Below are 20,602 nucleotides of genomic sequence, written 5' to 3' on the forward strand. Positions count from 1 at the left end.
TTCACATTAATTTCTCCTACTACTGCTGCTGCTGCGACTACCAAGACTGTAATCACTTTTAATCAATACACTTGTGATATTAAATGACATGCTAGGATTCAAAGACATAATTTATTATAAATGAATGAATTCTCTGTATGATACACAAATGATTCAAGTGTACTGCTTGTATTTTCTCATTAGTGGTATGGTATTTCCTGTCATCTATGAAACAAGTTTAGTTTACCCAAAAGTCCAGCATTTATAAATACATGGAACAAAATGACTTATGTATCAAATTATTGCAGTTTCACTTTTCAGTTGTCTCCAAGCATGCCAAAATAACATTGTCATAATCAGGATGTAATGTTACATCCTGATTGCATATATTCGCTGACACACGGCTGACGGACACTATTTGTGGTTTTGTACATACCATGGGAAGTAGCGAATGAGGACCAATACAATCAAATCAACCATGTCTCACCACACTGCTGGGTATTTCACAACCCGTTGAGGACAGTTTGATTTTGCTACAACACTCATTTCCCATAGACGCTTGCCCGAGTATACTCCGGATTCATCCTCTATGGCCGAATTCACGAAGGTGGTACAAATAAAACCATGGAGCCTCAAGTGTCACACGGAATATTTCGTTATGAAATTGGTCATTTCTTTGACAAAATGACCGTTTCGTTAACAAAATTATCATTTCGTGGACGAAATGTTCAGTTAGTTACAAAATGTAATTTCGTTACAAAATAATCATTTCATCGATGAAATGACCGATTTTTATATGAAATATTCCAATGCGACAATTGGCGCTTCATGGCTTTTGTCCATGGTTTAAACCATGGTTTCATTTGTACCACCTTCGTGAATTCAGGCCTATGGGTTAAGGTGATGTGATGGGTATAGTGATGTCAGCATCTAATATTTTTTTCCCCACCTCTCTTTGTGTCCCCCATCCCTCTCTCTCCCGTTCGTCTCCAGAGGGCGGTAGCAAAAAGAGGCTGATGCGGGCCAAGGTGGCCTACAGCTACAACCCGCAGAACGACGACGAGCTGGAGCTGGTGGTGAATGAGACGGTGGAGGTGCTGAACCAGCCGGAGGAGGGCTGGTGGGAGGGTATCATCAACGGCAAGCAGGGCATGTTCCCCTCCAACTTTGTCAACATCATCAAGGACGACGAAGTGCACGAATCGAGGCCGGAAGGTGAGAACGGTTGCGGAGGAATTTGTGTTTAAAGGGGAATGAAGCCCAAATGATGCATTTCAAATGAGTGAATGCAGCAGTGTTAGTACAAAATGTAGAACACATCAGTGAACATTTGAAGAAAATCTGACAATCAGTTCAAAAGTTATGAATTTTTACAGTTTTGGTGCAGCCACTGCTGGATGAGAGGACTACTAATAACAGTTTTTGATATCATGTTTGAAAAATTATATAAAGAAGATATAAAGAAAATTCAACATATTTCCACTTTTCTAGCATAATGAAAGAGCATTTGACTTATCTCTTTCAGAAAGCAGGGGAAATGATAGTGCCCTTTATAACATATGTCAGCAACAAGTCGAAGGAATCTGTACTTTTCATAAAGTATGACAATTTCTTCATACATGATGTCACAAACTATGGTAGTCTTCTCATAATAATCTAGTGATGGCTGCACTTAAACTTTAAAAAATTCATAACTTTTGAAAGGACTGTCTGATTTTCCTCAAAAGTGTACTAATGTTTTCTAATACACTGCATTTACTCAATCCATCTATATATTTGGGTTTTATTCCACTTCAGCATAAAGATCAAGATTCATAATGTAGAAAGTCCACTTAAATTGATGAATGCAGTAATTTTATGGAATTGTGATATTGTTTTTCTGTGATGAAAGTAACTTTTCCATATGAAGCCCATCAACTGGGTCAATATCATCACAAACAACAATATGCCAAAGACAATACCCAAGCAGCAATTTCAGCTCATTCATTTCAAGAATTGTATTTTTTTTTTTCTTCTGTGATGAAAATAATTTTTGTATAGTTACAGAGATGATAAAAAAAAGACTGGTTTGACTGGGCATAAAAATCATAGCATAGCATATATTATGTGACATCACCAGTGACCAATCATTGTTTGATTGATGTTGCTGCAGTGGCAGCCCTATGTGAAAAATCCCGACCCAGATGCAGTACGGACAGGACACTGGATATCCTCGTTCATGAGAGAGTTAACTCTCATATATCCATGATTGGCATGCTACAAACATGAGGATCATGGGGAATACATGTATATGCTGAACATGATGAATGGCTGGACTGGGTGCAGTCATGGTTATGCCCCCACTTCTGACCAATCAGAAGAGGGGGCTCATAAACAACATATTGTGCCCTACTCATGCATCGATAGTGGAACTTTGGACCCACTCATTCCCACTTAAGACAAAGCTACAAGTCTGTATGATGGTCTTATGCTTTCATGTATAATTGCACACCTGGTTTTCGTTTCTCTCTTAAACTAGTGATACTTTTCTCCAGACTGTCTAAGTACTTACAATTGTAGGTTCACACGAGTGTGCGAGTTGGCTGTGATGAATACAATGAAAACAAGAATATGTGATTTATCTTTTCCTTCCACAAGCAAAGCTTTCATAAAAACCATGCAAAGTCTCCTGGCCTTCAGGAATGTTATGTAATTTTTTTTTTTTGGGGGGGGGGGGGGGGGATGGGGCGGCTTCTAGGGCCTTGTGTCATCATTTCCAAAGGATGTCATACACAAATTACCACAAGCAAAAAAAAACTTTTTGCTGGCATTGTCTCGTGAAAATTAAGGTTTTTCATTGATTTCCTTGTTTTCTTTTCCTTTTTTCCCCTTAAAACTACCATAGCATCGGGTCCATCAGCTGCCGCCGGGGCCGCCACCACACCCGCAGAGGAGGAGCGGCCGCCGAAGTCCAAGATCAAGAGCTCCGGCATGGGGTTCGGTAACATCTTCCAAAGTGGGCAGCCCCACCTGAGGAAGACTCCCGCCCCGAGTAAAGATGTAGGTACTCCCAAATCCGAGCCATTCCCGTTTGCGTTGAAGAGGGTGAGGAATTTCAGAATTATTATTACAATTTTTTTCCTGATTTCCTAACAATCTACCCACCCGTGTGCAGGTATTTAGAGGGATGTTTAGCTCAGTTTTAATCCTCTTTCTCTCTCTCTCTCTCTCTTTTTGTTTCTTTTTTTTTCTGCCAAACTCATTTATCTGTAGCCACACTCTATATATAATAGTTTGAGCATGTGCTAGATTAGTTTCTGTAGCTGCCAAGTTGAGACAATATCTAACCAATGTCTTTATTTACATCAGATCACACAATTCCATTGTATTTACACTGTATAACACAAGTTATTCACAGAACCTAATACCACATTGCATAAAGTACCATAGTTACATCTTTTCAATTACCAAAGCCTTAAAAAAAAGTTGAATCATTCTTTGAACAACCATGAAAAAGACTGAAAGTCCAGAAAGCTCATAAGTATCAAAATGACATCATAATTTATATTATTTGAAGACGTTTCTATACTATTGTCCAGCGGCATCCACATGTCCAAGATGTACAACTTACATTGGGTGTGAGAGCTAAAATATAAAATGTGTGTGGCACATTGCCATGAAAGCCTGATATAGTTGCAGACACTGAAATGAAGAAAACAGCTAAAATGAGGGATTTTAACCCCCGAAATGGTCAGAAGAAATGTTTGATAGGTGTTCTAACATGAAAGGTTCAAAACATTTTACAACCCCATTACCAGAAATTTAGTCTAAGAATGTTTAAAATATTTTTAAACTTGCAACTATTGTTTTGAATTGAGTATTGAGTTCAAATGCGTAATTCTTGCACGCTTTATTGCATCTTTGCTAAAAGGCAAATATTCTCAAAACCCTTCATTTGGTGGCTGGAATTCTAACAAATCAGTGGTAGGTTGTTAGAAAGAAAACAGAACAAATTATTTGACCACTAGAGAGCATAAAATCTGGGCAATTCAATAGTTAGGTTCACACGCTGTTCCTAAACTTTATGTGTAGGTCAAAAACTTAACTCTTGATGATTGGCTTGTAGTTTAGCACCGTGTGGACGCACTCAAAAGTTGGCAATCTTAAAGTTTAGTCGATGATTAGAACCACGGGACATCTTAGGGTTTACATTCTCTCCATGAGCCACGGGGGGTCCCCACTCGTAGTTTTGCTCCTTGTGGACACAATAATCAACGAGCTTGTGAGTTAGCGTGAACCTCGCGTCTCATTTGCTGCGCTATTTTGTATGGGCACAAGGTCATGTAGCAAAGACTCTGCACTTTCATTGACATTGTAATCATCAAGTGGGGCTCACTCATACAATACGCCATGTAAGTTGTAACTTAAAGTTTAGGTGGGCGTGTGAACCCGTGTCGTGAATTCACGAGTGGAGCTGATCATCGATAGTTAAGTTTTTGACCTAAACTTCAAGTTTGGCAACTGTGTGTGAATGTAACAAATGAAACCAGTATCAGAAAATTGATACTTAGTGGCACCATTTTCAGGGTCCTGTGGTGACGGTTCACATATCATTCCAGTTCCTAATACAGCAACAGGTAATACCTGTGTTGGAAGTGACAAATGGGAGTTTTCTTTTCAATCTATTTGAATTTTTTGAGGTGTCTTAGGTTTACCAATAACTTCTTTCTATTTAAAGCTCTTGTTCATCTCTGTTAGTGTATGATAAACCAATGCCTATGGAAACCTGGTTTGTCCCTTTACAAAGTTTATGAGAACTTCAGAATATTGTATACAGAACTGGTTGAGGCTGTTGCTATCATTATGACAAGATTCTAAACAAGCTAAAGAGGGTGATGCTGCAATAGATGGGTTAAAACCTCCCCTTTTCTGTGGATTGATTTATTCTTATCCTTTCTGTGAGTACATCCTTCATTTATAATGTAAATGTTAGAGTGAATGTGATATAAATTTGAATTTAAAGGACAAGTTTACCTTAAAGGGGATGTCTAGTAACTGATCAGTGAGTCAGTGAAAATGCTGGAGGATGATTGTTCCAATCCTTGTGGGATTCATTTAAGAGTGCATTATATATCTATTCTTGTGTGAAAATTATTTGCTTCAGAATGGTCTCATATTCAAGTAATGTGCAGTTTAATGTTTCCAGGTAAGCGTCCCTGGTCAGTGACGGGGCATTAATCTGCACATTACTTGAATATGAGACCATTCTGAAGCAAATAATTTTCACACAACAGTAGATATATAATGTACTCTTAAATGAATCTCACAAGGATTGGAACAATCATCCCTCAGCATTCCCACTGATTTCCACTGATCGGTTACTAGCCATCCCCTTTAATATACATGTAGCCCAGATGGCTACTGGCACATAAGAAATAAGAAAAAACAAAACAAAACACTGCAGTCATGTTTTCCTAGTTGCCCAGATTTACCAGATTTGTGGAGAAGTTTCTCCTTGTAAAGCTGCTGTTACATGCATGCAAAAGGAAAGAACTCACCCAATCCAGAATATTCTAGGAAGTGCCTACATATTTGGCTGAGTGATGCAATACATATAGTACACTGTACTTTGTACTTGTTGCCCAGTTATTTTTGGTAGCTATTTTCAGGTATGATGTCATGCACATAACTAGACAGTGAGTCAGGGTGTCTAGAATGATCTTGAGCTCACAAGTATGTAGCCCTAGGTTGGAGATCATTACAGAACATTCAAGAAGGTTGGAGGAACCTATATATGCCATATAAATTCTGAAGTAGGCAGAGTACATAACAACTCTGCTCTGAAAGTCATGTCACCTCTGGCTCTGAAGTTACTTGCTATAATCAGTCATGTGTTACCTGCTGACCTGCTATATTCTGTGGAAATATTAAAGGCCTGGGAGACATATTGCCTGCTGAGAACTTGATTCACCTATACATTGGTGACCAACTCCATTCTCATGTCTATGGACATTGCTACATCAAAGCCTTGACTGGCTGGATTCCTAGCTGGAGATTATTTGCTGGATTATCATTCACACATTGACTGGACGCGGTCATCACAACATCTGGATTCTACACGTATCGCTGGGAATTTCTACTTTGGATTACAGTAACCTGAGCCCATTGATTCATGTCTGAGGGATCATTAATTGGTTCATTGAGGATCGTTCATCTGTCCATCACACATCATCTTTGGACATTTCCAAGGGATTACATGGAACTTGTGATTTTTACGTTCGACCGTAACACATATATGAAAGCGATCATGAAGTACTTATACTTACAGATCAGTGTCTGTACCTGAAATATCACTGTTGATAAACTGCCTGAACAGAATGTGTTTGTTCTTTTGTGCGTATCATTCTCAGTGTGATTTTGGTTGTAACAATCATGGAAAAGGAGCTTTCACAGAAATGAATGGGAGGAGCTAATAGAACGTTTGACCAATAAGAAATTATTTTCAGCAAACACCACACCCCAAGATAAGATTTAGCCAATGAAATTTTTCGGGAAGGGAAGTACATTTGATAGTCAAATTGAAAAAAAAAAAAAAAAAAAAACATGTTTGAGAGAGGAAAGTTGAAAGCACAATGGAAGCAGCTTCAGACTATGTGGATAGTGAAGCAAAGGCTACAGAGTATTTTGGAAGTTTGAGGAAGTTTGAGAATAGTTGGAGACGACTGAAAAAGGTTTGAAGCAAAGGCTGCAGAATATTTTGGAAGTTTGAGGAAGTTTGAGAATAGTTGGAGATTACTGAGAAAAGGTTTGAAGCAAAGGCTGCAGAATATTTTGGAAGTTTGAGGAAGTTTGAGAATAGTTGGAGACGACTGAGAAAAGGTTTGAAGCAAAGGCTGCAGAGTATTTTGGAAATTTGAGGAAGTTTGAGAATAGTTGGAGACGACTGAGATAAGGCTTTAGCCCTTCCATGTTACATCATATCCCTTCCTGGTTAAAAACTAATCTACGCTGATGCTGATTCTGCTGGCAAGATACACTCTGTGAATGTGACAACAATGATGATCTCGAGCTGACTTCCCCAGTAATTGAACTGATGAGCGGCGGCACAAGATTAGAAACAGTGCATCACTATATAAAAGCCAGACTTAACCCCAATTAGGAGAGTTACAAACTCCAAATAGTCGACTGGTGTCATAACTTGGAGGCATCGGAGTGCCCCATCTGGCATGGAGAAAATGGACAATGATGGTGATGAAGTGTTTAGTGTGGCAGTGAAAACAGACAGACCGCTCATCCTGATCAATGGACACCCTAGCCCCATGGAAGAGATTGACATGCAGACGAGGACTTCATCTGACGACCGTACAGGCGCCGAGATAAGTGGCCATGCCCACTAACTTCATTTTTCCCTTCTAACAAGCCCCTCCCCTTCCCACTGAGTGAGATGGTGGTAATTCGGTCTCTGACGAGTGTGATGTTCAACCACGTTGTGAGAAAAGTATATTGTTTGTGATCTAGTCCCTGCTTTTAGGCCTACAAGAAAGCAGGCTGGTGAATAAACATGCTAGTGGTACCATTAGAGTAAACCATATTGTTAGTTCTATCATTCTTTAGCATGTTGTATTTGCTGTTCGTGGAGATATATGAAGTCCCTTTTTAAAATTTTGTAGATTTGATAATGATTGCTGTGTATGTGATTACCTAGCCCCCAACAAGTACAGAGAGTAGCTTTATTTTGTTCTACACATGTGACATCACAAACTGTTTTAGTCTTCTCATCCAGCGTTGACTGTGCAGAGACTTTAAAAAATTCATAACTTTTGAACAGATTGTCCAAATTTTCTCAACTTTCACCGATGCGTTCTACTGACATTGCTGCATTCACTCAATCCACATACATGTATCTCGTCGGGTGCCCGTGCATTGGCCGCTAACGCAATACAAATTGTATTGCGTTAGCGGCCAATGCACGGGCACCCGACCGACGATAACGCAATACAAATTGTATTGCGTTAGCGGCCAATGCACGGGCACCCGACGATATTAAGGTGAACTTGTCCTTTAAGGTCTGTTCTCATTCTGTCATACCAGCTTAACTCTCTCAGTGTAACCATCTCATATACTACCATTACCATTACATACATGTAACCAGTGTAGGAATTCATCTTGCCTTGGGGCAGGAAGTGAAACTGAGTTTCATATTCACACGTGCAGAAATAGCACAATAGTTTTAATCACCATTGTTAGACTATCTTTCACAAATGCTGAAAATTTTCTCCTGTGTGCAAGTCTGTACTTCTTCATATAAGCAAAAAATTGTCTTCAGTTTTATTGATCCTACTCCATGGCAGTTTTGACCATACCTGAGCAGTTTATTTTTAATTTTTCATTGTATACCAGCCAAGGTTCTAGTTTATTGCTCTGTGCTCATCAAATTTCTGTCCACGATGTTTATGGTAATCACTCTATTCCAACACAAACAATTCAACATTTTCTTTGGGTGAATTTTAAGAACAACAAAAGTGTAAAGGTGCTTTGCAACGTGAAAGACACTTTTGCGACACAACAAAGGCAGACTGAGCCTGAAACATAATTATTGATATACAATTGTATGCATACAATTGTACATGTATATCAATAATTATGTTTCAGGCTCAGCTGTATACAATTGTATACATACAATTGTATATCAATAATAATCTTTCAGGCTCAGTGTGACATTGTTATGACGCCAAAGTGTCTTGTGCTTTGCAAAACAACATTGAGATCTAGAAACCTGGACTCAAATTTTATGGTCCCTCATAGCTGTCATCTTACAAGCAGTGAGAATGTGAAATTGATTGTGCGCAAGTCCCAGGTATTGTATTTCTTAACGACCAATACTTGCAGTTGGATAAGCTTCGGAAACTCGCCCATCGAGCGTAGTGGTCACCCATTGTGTCATACGCTGGAGGTTGTTGATTCTCGATATTTAATCAAACACTTGAGAAGCAATCCCAAATCAGGTGTCACCACTTACATGTGTATGTGTAGGTATTGTCTCAATCCCTTTCGCGTCTCTTTTTTAATGCAAGGAAACCCGAGCTGTGATTCAATTCTTGGAACAAATCCAACACCACTTAGAAGAAAAGTTCACACGTGACCGCATTGTCCAGTGTGGGAATGTCAGTCTCGGGGGTTGTCAGCTTTGCACGACATTGTCCTGACCATTTGAATGCGTCATTTCTTGTGGCTGGTGCAATATTGAGGCAGTTGTATCAATTCAACCCACAGATGTCCCTCCGAAAAGACCAGGCGAGCGCCGACAAGAATGCGGCCGAGGAGAAGAGGAAAGCGGAGGAGAGCGAAAAGGAGAAGGCCAAATCAGAGAAGGACCACACCGACCATTCCGCAAAAGGTTTGCATCTTGTTGTGTACTGTGTATGTCCAAGAAGTATTGTGTCCATATGATGTAGGTGTTAACAACATGTATCATTACATACAACAATGTAGTCATCCTTCTCATACCCTACATTCATCTCACAGCCATTCTTCCACAGTCAAGCTCCTTATCAGTTCTCTGGTTTCTTTCTCGCGGTCAGGATCAACTAATCTTCCGACTATTCTTGTTTTTTCTGTAATTTTACCAGCCAAGTTTTGGCTTGAATAGGGCTATATACATTTAACAACAAAGTTATTCATACCCCTGGCAAATTTTTAGTTTTGAGCAGATTTCTTGCAAGTGAAGGATTGGGTGATGGTGATTGGCTGTTATATCTCAACATTTCTATTGTTATGCAAATGAGATGAAACTGTAATTAATGTCAATTTATAGAGGACAAATATGAGTAAAAAGTTGACACCCAATCACCATCACTCCATCCTTCACTTGTGAGAAATCTGCTCAAAACTAATAATTTCTGAGGGGTATGAACAATTTTGTTGTTAACTATACATAATGTGGTCATTCACTGATGTAACTCACCTATGGTAAGCCAAATTGATTATGATAAGTTGCATGCACACATTTTGTGTATTGTCATAAGCTGATATCTTTGGGTTATACATTGTTTGTTAAGAAGGCATAGCAAAACTAAAGATTGCTTTGATATAAATTATACATGCGTTGGGGTAAAAGTGTGGTCTGTGAATTAAGTGCTCTGTGCACTGTAAAACCAGTAATTTTTGCATGTGCAAATTTTATGAGAGCCAAGATTTGTGAAATTAAAATGCACCAGTAGTTCTTGTCTACACTATAATGCATTGAATGCCAGTGGCAATTCAAGAAAATTTGTTGCCGTGAAAAAAGGCTGTATGCTCCAATTTGCAATAAAATTCATGCCGCGAATATTTCTTGCTTTACAGTTTTCTAGTCCAGTGGGAAGGTCTGTCATGTGTACTCTAGTTTGAGGAAGTGTCTGGTAGACATGTCATTCTTTACTGCACTGATTTTTACCCATTTAATTTCAAAATCATTCCAGATCGCTACCTCGTGTCTTGAATACTCCAATCTGTAGAAAACATTACAGGGAAATTCAACACCAAGTCTAATAGAGAGAGCAAAATTGGGCAACATAAATACGGCAGTTCTCATCGAAATTACACGTTAATAGAAATTGAGAGCTACAAATTTTTAAAATGTCTCATCCCATATGCAAATTAGCTGAGGTGATGCTGTCATTTGATAACTCATGACTTTCCCTGTGGTTTGTTCACCAAAATTGAAATGAAAAAAAAAAAAAAAGATTTTATCTGCCATTGATGATGTAGGAACTACAAGACCAGCCTTTGATATTAGCCTATTGTCTGCCTTGTGTGCAAAGGACATTGGGATTTATTTGTGGATTGTCACTGTGTTCTTGTGTACGTCTTGTTCTGAAAAGCATTCCTTGGTATAGTGTCTTTAGTATGCACATCATAGGTATGTTATTGTTATCATTATTATTATTTAGTTAGTAGTATCATTAATGTGAGTGTATTATCAGTAGCAGTAAAAGTATTTTTATTGTTATCATCATTACTTTCATTTTTATTACAAGTATATTGGTAATGTCATCATTACCATGAGGTAAAAGCGTCTCATACATTGTACATTTACTTTCTTTGCCCTTCCCAGGTATATGTCGGGTTAGGGTCATATTCGACTACGATCCCAAAAACAACGACGAGCTCCAGCTCAGAAAAGGCGACATCGTCGTCGTACTCGACAAAGATGCAGGAGACAGTGGGTGGTGGAGGGGCGAACTGAACGGCAAGGAGGGTGTCTTCCCAGATAATTTCACGGAGGAGATACCCCCGGAAGATGTAAGTGGCTGCACTCCAACTTCCAGGTCTAGGGCAATTACCCCCTGGGCAATTACCCCAGACCCTAATCCTAACCCTAACCCAAACTCTAACCCTAAACCTAAACCTAACCCTAATGTTTACTGTAACCTCATCACTAAGCTCTATTTAGCCCTGATACGCCAACTTCCCCTTATCTTAAAGGGATGGTGTAGTTTTGGTTGAGATTGGGTTTCAGTTTTCCAACTTCTTGAGCAAGATAATAAGAAATTTCTTATGAAATATAAAAGAACATATGATTCTAGTAAGGAATTCAAAGTTTGTTTGATGAAAATTGGTTTTGAAATGGATGAAATATCAAAAATAAAGAGGTCCTAATAAAAGGTGGAACCCGCCTCTTATTGGAACAACTTTGTGTGACTTTGTTTTTGGATATCTCAGCCATTTCAAAACTGATTTTCATCAAGTAAAATTTGAATTCCTCTTAGAATTGTATGCTCTTTCATATTTCTGACAAAGAGGTTTCTTATTTTCTCGAAAAAAGTGAACAAGTAACAACCATCTACTGTATATGCTGAATATTTTGCTAGGTGAATTTTTGTGAATTTTGTGAGTCGGGTGCTATACGTGAATTTAAAAACACATGAATATATCAACTTTGGGGATCAGAATGTGACGTGCACGCATACATTTCTCTGTTCGGTACTGCACTCCACAATCGCAAATTTAACCACTTGCAAAATTATCAGAAAGTCCTGACTGACGAAAAGTTAGACTCGCTAAATATACAGCGTATGTAGTTATTTACTTTTATCAGATAGATCATGGCTGCAGAAGTATAGAAAAAAAAAAGAATATGAAAAGTTCCAATGGCAAGGTTATGGAATGACACATGAAAATATTTCTTTTTTTTTTATGCATGTGTAGTTTCATTTCAATGATAAGTTGTTCCCGAAGTTAACAGTTTCTGGGCGTGATTTTCTTGCAGAAGTCCAAGAAGAAAACACCAGCCCCGGGCCCCGCGAGACCGACGTCAGGTAAGGGACGGCACAAAAAGTTTCCAAACATTTTCCATCTCTCTCTAAAAAGTGAACCCCCCCCCCCCCCCCCTCTATGTTGAGACATATCTCAGGTTCTATCCATCATTTCATCACTTTAAGTGATTGCCAGTTGTGTTCCAGCAGAGCTGTGTCTTTTTGCACGCTAAATGTCATAACCGCACGGTGGTGGGGAGGAATCTTAAAGGGGAAATCCACACATTTCATGACTCACAAAAGCACAGGAGCTCTCAGAAATCTATCCTCTTTGTTGATTTTAAATACTTGTAGCATGCACTCACAGTGCAAAACATTGTGTGCCAGCTCTTTAATTTACATTCGTGAGTACTTGCACTGTGTCAGCGCTCTGGTTTTGAAACAGAATTGCTGAATCTTGCTAAAGTGTTATTCATACCAGTAGGTGCTACTAGGATTGAAAACACTTGTTGTTTACCACAATAATTCATGTAGACACTGTCCACCTAGCCTAAGCTCAAAGATTTTTTTTAAAAAAATTAAAAAAAATCCCAAAACTTTGTTTGCAAATTGGTAGATAAGCACCATGATACAACTTATAAGTTGATGAAACATTTGAGCAAGAACTGCTATTTGGTTTAATAGTGTGGGGAAACCAATAACATCTCCCCTTTTAGTTTATTATTTCATAGTTCTTGAGGTGCTCTTCTTTGTTTGGCTTTTCTTTTGTTCTGCTCATGTCAATGCAGTAGAGCCATCACAAAGTCATACACAGTTCTCTTCCCTTGGATGAGGACATTTTTTAGAGCAGACCATGCAATGCTAGTCGCTGACACTATCCATGAGCAATTTGTGTTGAGGGGCTATTTCTTGATACAATTTTGTATTATATGTGTATATATATATATATGTAAGCACACACACAAATCAACAACTACAATGAAATGCTCACCAGCAGTGTCATCTGTTAAATTTTGAGAAATGTTCAATGTGTAATGTGTTATGTTTTCAGACATACATATATGTTGACTGTACCAAATGTTTATCACATTGTCTTATGTCAGATGCTTTTTTGTTTTTATGTTTGCATGTTTTAAAAATTTGTTGATCAGCGGAATGATAAAGATGTTTGATATGTTTCTCCAACATGTACGTCCTAATATTCTGCGCATCAAACAGGATTATTTCAATCCCCAAGTGGCGAGCCGCCACGCATCCTACCACGTAAGCCAACCGAGACAGATAAAAGAAAACAACCACAAATATACTTTTCCACCAATCAGATCAAACTTCATTCCATACCGTTTTCATACTGTATACGCCATATATTGCATGACCATAATAATCGACGAATCAAGATTTGTATAATAGTATCTTGACAACAGATGAATTTGCAATAGAGAGCCACAGGAAAGACGGATTGAGAAATAAGAATTATCCCATTTCAAAGAGAAAACTTGCCCATTGCTGTATTTTCCACCTTGTTGTACAGTGCACTCCCGTTATAATGAACTTCCGGTTACAACAAAGTAAACATTCAGGCCGCAACATTATTGGCTCTATGTTCTTTATTGCTTACTTGTTCGGTTATAACAAAATTTCGATATAATGAAAGAAAAATGCTGGTCCCAAGGACTTCGTTATAACAGGAGTCCACTGTATTATGCTCTGCATTTCTGTTTTATCCCATGGCATCATTTTGGCATGTTGTTGATTGCAAGGATATTGCTCCACTTGAGCTTTGCATGAAGATGAAAACACCATGAAATATATGGCGTATACAGTATCTGCTCTGGTGGCGCAGGATGGACATTTCATTTTTCTCCTCTATATGACTTCAACCTGATTAAGTCAGAGGATTTGCATGGTCCACATTCTCCTCTAGTGATATACCCGCATGTATAGACAGTGCTATTCTTTCCCCCCTTCTTGTCTGTTTTTGGGGACATGCCATTTATTCTCATTCTAGAATCTGTTTTTGCAGTCTTCATTTGCAGTCAACCCATTTCTAATTCAGCATTGAAAAAAAAAGGCTTGGCCGTTTAGTGGGAATTTATGCTTAGAACAAGACGCACAGGAAACATACACATGCGTGTTGTTTGCATCATGTATTAGCAAGCTTTAGATCTGCACTGTGAACGCTTTAAGATGACGCAGCCTCCCTGGTGGACTATGGAAATGACTGTCTCTTTTGCCTAATAGCATCGTCTTTAGCGTTCACATCGCAGAGCTGAAGCTCGTTATCATCTGACAAGAAAATGCGGGGGAATGTGGAGCACTTAGATAACAGAGCCATTTCTGCATTTTCTGCCAACATTATTTCATTCTCTCTTGACATTATTTCTAAATTTAATTGAGGTTAGAGCCATTATATTGTTTGGGACAAAGATTCTGGAAAATTTTCTGTGTTTGCTCTCCTTTCTTCTAACTTTCACAAAGCAGCATGCAGGGTAGGTAGACATGAGAATGAGCAAGGAAAACGGTTGAGACCAAACAACTAAATAATGGTTCCCTCCCCAGCCTTAAAAGAAATTAATAGATAATTGCACTAGTCCCATACATAATACATCTGTGTTTGTGTATTTTAGGGTACTTGGCCTTAAGCAAGTCCAAATAACTCTTTTTTTTTCACATTTGGCATTCCATATAATAACTTAAATCAATTACTGATGCAATCGTTTTTATCTAAATTAAGTCAAGTTTTTCTTAAGAGAAGCTACTATGTTCAAATTACTCTACGACTGGGTATTGATCCAGGACTTTCCCTCTTATCTTAAATAAACCAAATGATGAGCCCCTCAGTATTATTTCATGACTGCGAACACATCCCAATAGATTTGAATGTGCCCATCATCTAATAGTCCCACAAATCAGATGTATGCCTGTAGATACTATCTGTAAGAGCTGTAGGTTCTTTATGGCTGTTTTTGGCTTTCTAAAAGAGTGGCAAAAATCATTCTTTTTTATTTTCCAAGTCATGTTAAATGATGCCATTCTCGTTCTTTTTTTTTTTTTCATGATTTCATTCCTCTAATCTTCATGCAAGTCTTGATTTTATGCACAGAGGACACATACATATCGAAGCTCCCCCAGAATTGGGTGCTTACTTCCATTCCACATAACCTTTGATAGGAACAAATTTATCCTTGTACTTGACATGTTGCCATAATAGTGGACTATTTAATAACAAACAGACTTGAATTTTAATTTGTTTAATTCAGAGTAGCCACATTCTCAGTCCAACACATTCACCCTGTTTCATGTTTCAATTTGTGTCAAGATGATACAGGGTACATTTGATAAACAACACTGTAGATGTACATGTAGAATATTGAGCACGTTAAGTTCTCATGGTATTTCGTTATTTTGGCATGGGGATGATTATTTTGGCTGTGGGATTCAGCATTTAATCTTGACTTCTTGGCAGCTTTAGTGTTTGTTTCGTGGTGGAGTGGACTCCTTTCCTCTCATTCTTCAAATTCTCTGCTGGGATTTTGTACAGTACTTCTAGAGGACTGTCCTGCTTATTGTTGTCTTGTATTAAAGCCACTATTTAATATTGGGAGCAGTGATTAAATATAAAAAAATGCATGAAATGTCACATTTGATGCATATGTGTATTTCAGTTGTATCACAAAATGGCATACCATACAGAAATTTTGCAATAAAGCTGCAAATATAAGGAGATATCACTAGTTTTCTCAATAAACTGTCTTGGTGACGGTTTATTCTCGAAACGGTTTTTAATAAAACCAAATTGTTCTTATTTTGTATATTCACCAATACTTTACCAATGATTACATGTATACTGATTGACATTTTCATGTTGGTTATTTTTATCCCTAACTTACATTTTAGAACTATTCTGAAGCACTGAAGTTTTGTTTTTTTTTTCATCTGCAAATGTTAGCAAAAGGCTTTAACCCCTGAAACATGATGAAAACTGTAGATAAACATTTGTGTACATTGTGCCCTCTTATTTAAAACCCACCAAGTCCTTGGGAATTTTGCTGCAGAAGCTATGATCTTGTTATCAAATTGGCAACTCTAATATGATTGCATATCATATACTGGGAAAAAGTGTAGATTAAATTTGGTGTATTTATTGAAGCTGCACATAATCACAAAGAAATGTAAAAGAAAAAAATGCACATTTGAGAGTGATACAGGAAACTTTCAGTTTGTAAAATGTGGAGCCAATTTAAGATTATGGTTTGATACAGATTTAGCAATTAATAAGAGGCTTGTAAAAATTCTGCGACAGGAATAAACAAAATGAAATGACCAAGGGAGGGCTCAGATTATCTTTTTTTTTTTACTTTCACTCATTAAATGCTTATGAAGAATAGAAAGAAATATATATATATATATATATGTATTACACAGATACAGCATCAGCCATAGATATGTATTATCTGAGGTTTAATTACAATTGTAGTAAACTTTAGATACTGAGTTGTTCATCATTTTAATGCCAAAGTTGTATTCTTGATCAGTAGTTTCATTTCACAGAAGTATGTTCAACTTAAAAAATTCCTTTAACTTCATATTTGTTTTTTTAATTGCAATGATCCTTTTTCTTGCATTCATCTCGTGTCACTCATATAAGATTTGACCTGAATTCAGAATGAAAGTTTTTCTTCACATTATCCTCCGTAATAAATACCATCAGTAAGTATCCCTAACAGATACTCGGGAGCTTTAGATTTTCGCGACGCAGACATTCAGAGAAAAAAACAAACAAACCTGTTCTGAACATCTGCAAAATTCCTTATCAAAATCCATCTATTCATACATTGTAGCTCTCATCGTCTGAGTTTTCACTATTAGAGCGTTCTAGGCTGTCTTTACATCTGCTCAATTCATGACGCAGAGAGCTACTTGATGCACCAATCGTATGGGGGCACCGTTTTACTTTCTATAGGTTGCTTCTCCGCATGATATAAAGCTACTTCGCAGTACAACACGGGGAGAGAGGAAAACGGCTAATGCAATAATCGTCTCAAACATATGCGTCGCAAATCTAAAGCTCCCTATTATGCCAACCTTTCATTAGAATTAGTCAACATGTCTAGGGGGCAAGCTAAATTTTGAGTTAGAGAATACAAAATATCTCATGCATATTCGTGACTTGTTGGACCAATCAGGGCCCGTCAGACCGCTGAGTGGTGAGCAGCCTCCTCTACTACCACGTAAGCACAAACTATATCATTTTATGCTATCTGCGGGAAAGGAGGAGTCATGTATTTGTAATATGCTCTTCTATGCTTGTATATATACAATACCTATATGTTTATGCAATTTCATGCATATATTATATATGTACATTTATTTCTAAACACATACCCAAACATACTAATCAATGGTGCTTTGTCATAAACATCACCACGGCATTTCTGTTGATGTTGCGAGTTTACTTTTCCCATATCTAAAAAGCTTCTCATTTGGTCATGATAATTTCTTTCATCATTTCCTGTATTCATCAGCATTCACAGTCAAATTTGTAAGGGATACATCAATGCTGTTCCTTAGATAGCACAAGTTTCTGCTCATTTTTGATTTATTATTTTGTCGTTTTATTTTGCTTGTAGTTTCCATATACCTACTCATATGACATCATTCATTCTGCTGCTGTAGATCATTGTCAGCTCATCTGCTTCAATAGATTTATTGTGCTTTTTGATTCACATTTTCAGTTATCTTGAACTATTCATCTGATTTGTTACTTTGGTTGCGTGGGTTAAACTTAAACTGAACTCTGATATTAGATTGCTTTTAATATTTACTTTGTGGGTTTCATCTGAAACACTGGAGAGACATTTTTAGACTTTCTGTTTATTTCATCTTTGTTTGTCTGTTTGGGGATATTTGGGAGAGTTGGAGAGGAAACTTTGCAGCATTTTCTTACTGTAATTAGTTCATTTACTCTTTGCCAGCTCAGTTGAATGAAATAGTGGCACAGACTTCCATGAATTTATGATATCTGTGTGTGAGTGAGTTCCGCTTGAAAAATTTGCATCGAATATATATACCCACTTCTCTACTTTGGGAATATGCAGATTACCAGTAAGTTAGTTTAAGGTATTTTCAGCTGCTGCAGTGCTTTCAGTCCGGTATGACTGTCACTTGTGGATATTGGTTTATAGTTATTTCTTTACAATTTTTTTTTTTGTTGTTGCTCTATTGATATTTATAGACCCACTTGCACAAGAATTTGTTGGATAATCAATATGAATATCAGTCTGCACAATTTATTGATTCACTACCTGTGACGTGTCGAAAAAGCAACATCTTAAAACTTTTTCTTTTTTCAATTTTGTCAATTTGTATTTGAAAGTATATCAAGCATTTTCTTGAATCTTTGGCTGAATTTCTCCCAGAATACTCAGAAGAGAAATACCATGGAGATGCAGAAATGAGTTTTGTGGCTGTGCTGTAGCCATGAGCAGATATAAGGTCATGTATGGCCAAAGAACAGTGCTAACTGTGAAATCCACTGATTGAACAATGGAGTCATGTTGAAAATACGTTGACTACTGGATGAGGCAATTTCCCATTGAGTCAGAATGTGGCATGCTTAGTGTACACCCCTTGTATAAATATGCCAAGGGTTTGGTTACTCTTTGATTCTTACTCATAAATAAAAACATATAAATGAAATGATTTTACATGTCTGTTAACCTTTTAGTGTGCCCAGGTACCTCGCTCAGCTTGCTTGCTTGCCAAGTTTTTTTCAATGGTATTCAGTAAATGTATCCATACCAGACTTGGCTGTAGATTTGTAATCCCATTCACATGCAACAGTGTGCTTCAGTCCAACTGGAAGGCCACTGTCACACAATAGTGATTAAAAGTGGAGTAGGTAATCTCATTCATTGACAATTAGTTTCCAGGTATCTGTGCCAATCGACGGAGAGAGCACCCCACGAGCGTACCCCACGAGCATGCGTACGTGCCATTTGGCGAACAGTACGCTACAGGGTTAAAGTGCCTCGTGTGGAATATTGTAAATATTTCTCTTCAGAAGGGGGAAGTGTGAGATGTTCTTGGAACACCTCCAGATAGAGCTATGAGAGAGAGCAAATGGGAAGGAAGTGTATGTGAGGCTGTCTGGGACGCAGCTGGGCATCAGGTATCCATTGTTTGTCGGACGGTCACGAAGGACATAGAAGTGCTAACTTTGACCCCTCAAATCCCAGAAACCAGTAGCACGCTTTTGTGATTACATGCTGTGTTTCACTACCATGATTCCATACTTCTTACTGTCAGTGCTCTGTAAGGTAGAGTAAAACAGTTGTCTTTGTGTTATTTGCAGACATTTCAGTCATTTGTGAAGTTTTAACTGATCCTCAAATTGGCAACTTATGAAAGATTAGATTTCCTGTTTCTCTCACTGTTTGCCAATTTTTGTACAATTTCTTTTTGGTTTTGCGCAGATTTACAGAATCTAATCCATTCCCATAACCTTTCTATGAACAGCAAAAGGCAGGGCTCAACACTAACATTTTTCTCTGATGGCCCGTTCAGGCCACTAAGATCTTTGGTTTTTAAATTTTTGTGGCCTAAAAAAGAAATGGAGTGACCTGGAATATAAAGAAATGTAAAAATTCATTTTGAATTCTAGCTGCCTAATTAGGCAACCAGAAGAAATTTTTTTATTGAAAATTTGTTGGGTCAACGTCACTTTTTAGTGGCCCCAGGCCACGGGACCGCCACTAATGTAGAGCCCTGCAGTTAATATTCGAGGTGCCAATTTACTGAATGATAACAACAACAAAAAAATAATAATTCCTTAATTCCTGCAGGAAGATTTCACCAGGAACATATTGGGTTGAAGACAGTAAGTGCATATGATCATACTGGCTCACCACTTAAAAAATTAGAAAAAAAAACCAAAAAAACTCTGTTTTAACTGAGCTGTGTGACGATATTCAGAGATGGATAAAGGGACAGTCAAGCATACAAAAGTTTGTGAAAGTTGGGCTGTGCAGAATTCTCTGAACAAATATTACAGAGACAGTAAACTTTTCTGGAATTGTTCATTTCAAAATTATACGGGGGGTGGGGGGGGGGGGGTGGATTAAGTGTGATAAATCCAGTGCCAGATATTCACTCTTCTGAAGCATCTACCTGAGTTTCAACTTCCTATTTTTTTTAACCATCATTCTTAATACATGATGCAAGTGAATTTGGAAGCATGTAGGATAATGCAGCTCATGTATTTTACAACAAGCAAACATTGTTAAACAATGCCTTTAATTAGACTGTCATATTAACATTAACAATTGTGTCATGATGCATTTGTTGTGCGCTGCATATGGATATCATGAAGAGCAGTAACAATTATCATCCACAGTCAATATTTCCAC

General features: G+C 37.8%; 1 protein-coding gene across 1 annotated transcript in view; it reads left to right on the plus strand.

The window, feature by feature from the left end:
* LOC139737320 (SH3 domain-containing kinase-binding protein 1-like) overlaps positions 1 to 20,602 on the plus strand; it is a 97,740-nt gene that overhangs the window by 57,434 nt on the left and 19,704 nt on the right. Inside the window, exons 5-10 of the mRNA XM_071647993.1 lie at positions 973 to 1,194; positions 2,864 to 3,063; positions 9,232 to 9,355; positions 11,054 to 11,241; positions 12,209 to 12,257; positions 17,381 to 17,425. Of these exons, the coding sequence (XP_071504094.1) occupies positions 973 to 1,194; positions 2,864 to 3,063; positions 9,232 to 9,355; positions 11,054 to 11,241; positions 12,209 to 12,257; positions 17,381 to 17,425 (828 nt within the window). The remainder of the gene's footprint in view (positions 1 to 972; positions 1,195 to 2,863; positions 3,064 to 9,231; positions 9,356 to 11,053; positions 11,242 to 12,208; positions 12,258 to 17,380; positions 17,426 to 20,602) is intronic.

This window comes from Diadema antillarum, unplaced genomic scaffold (assembly GCF_040938485.1).
Source record: "Diadema antillarum isolate AM-2024a unplaced genomic scaffold, OU_Dant_1.0 seq00000689_RagTag, whole genome shotgun sequence".
NCBI lineage: Eukaryota > Metazoa > Echinodermata > Echinoidea > Diadematoida > Diadematidae > Diadema > Diadema antillarum.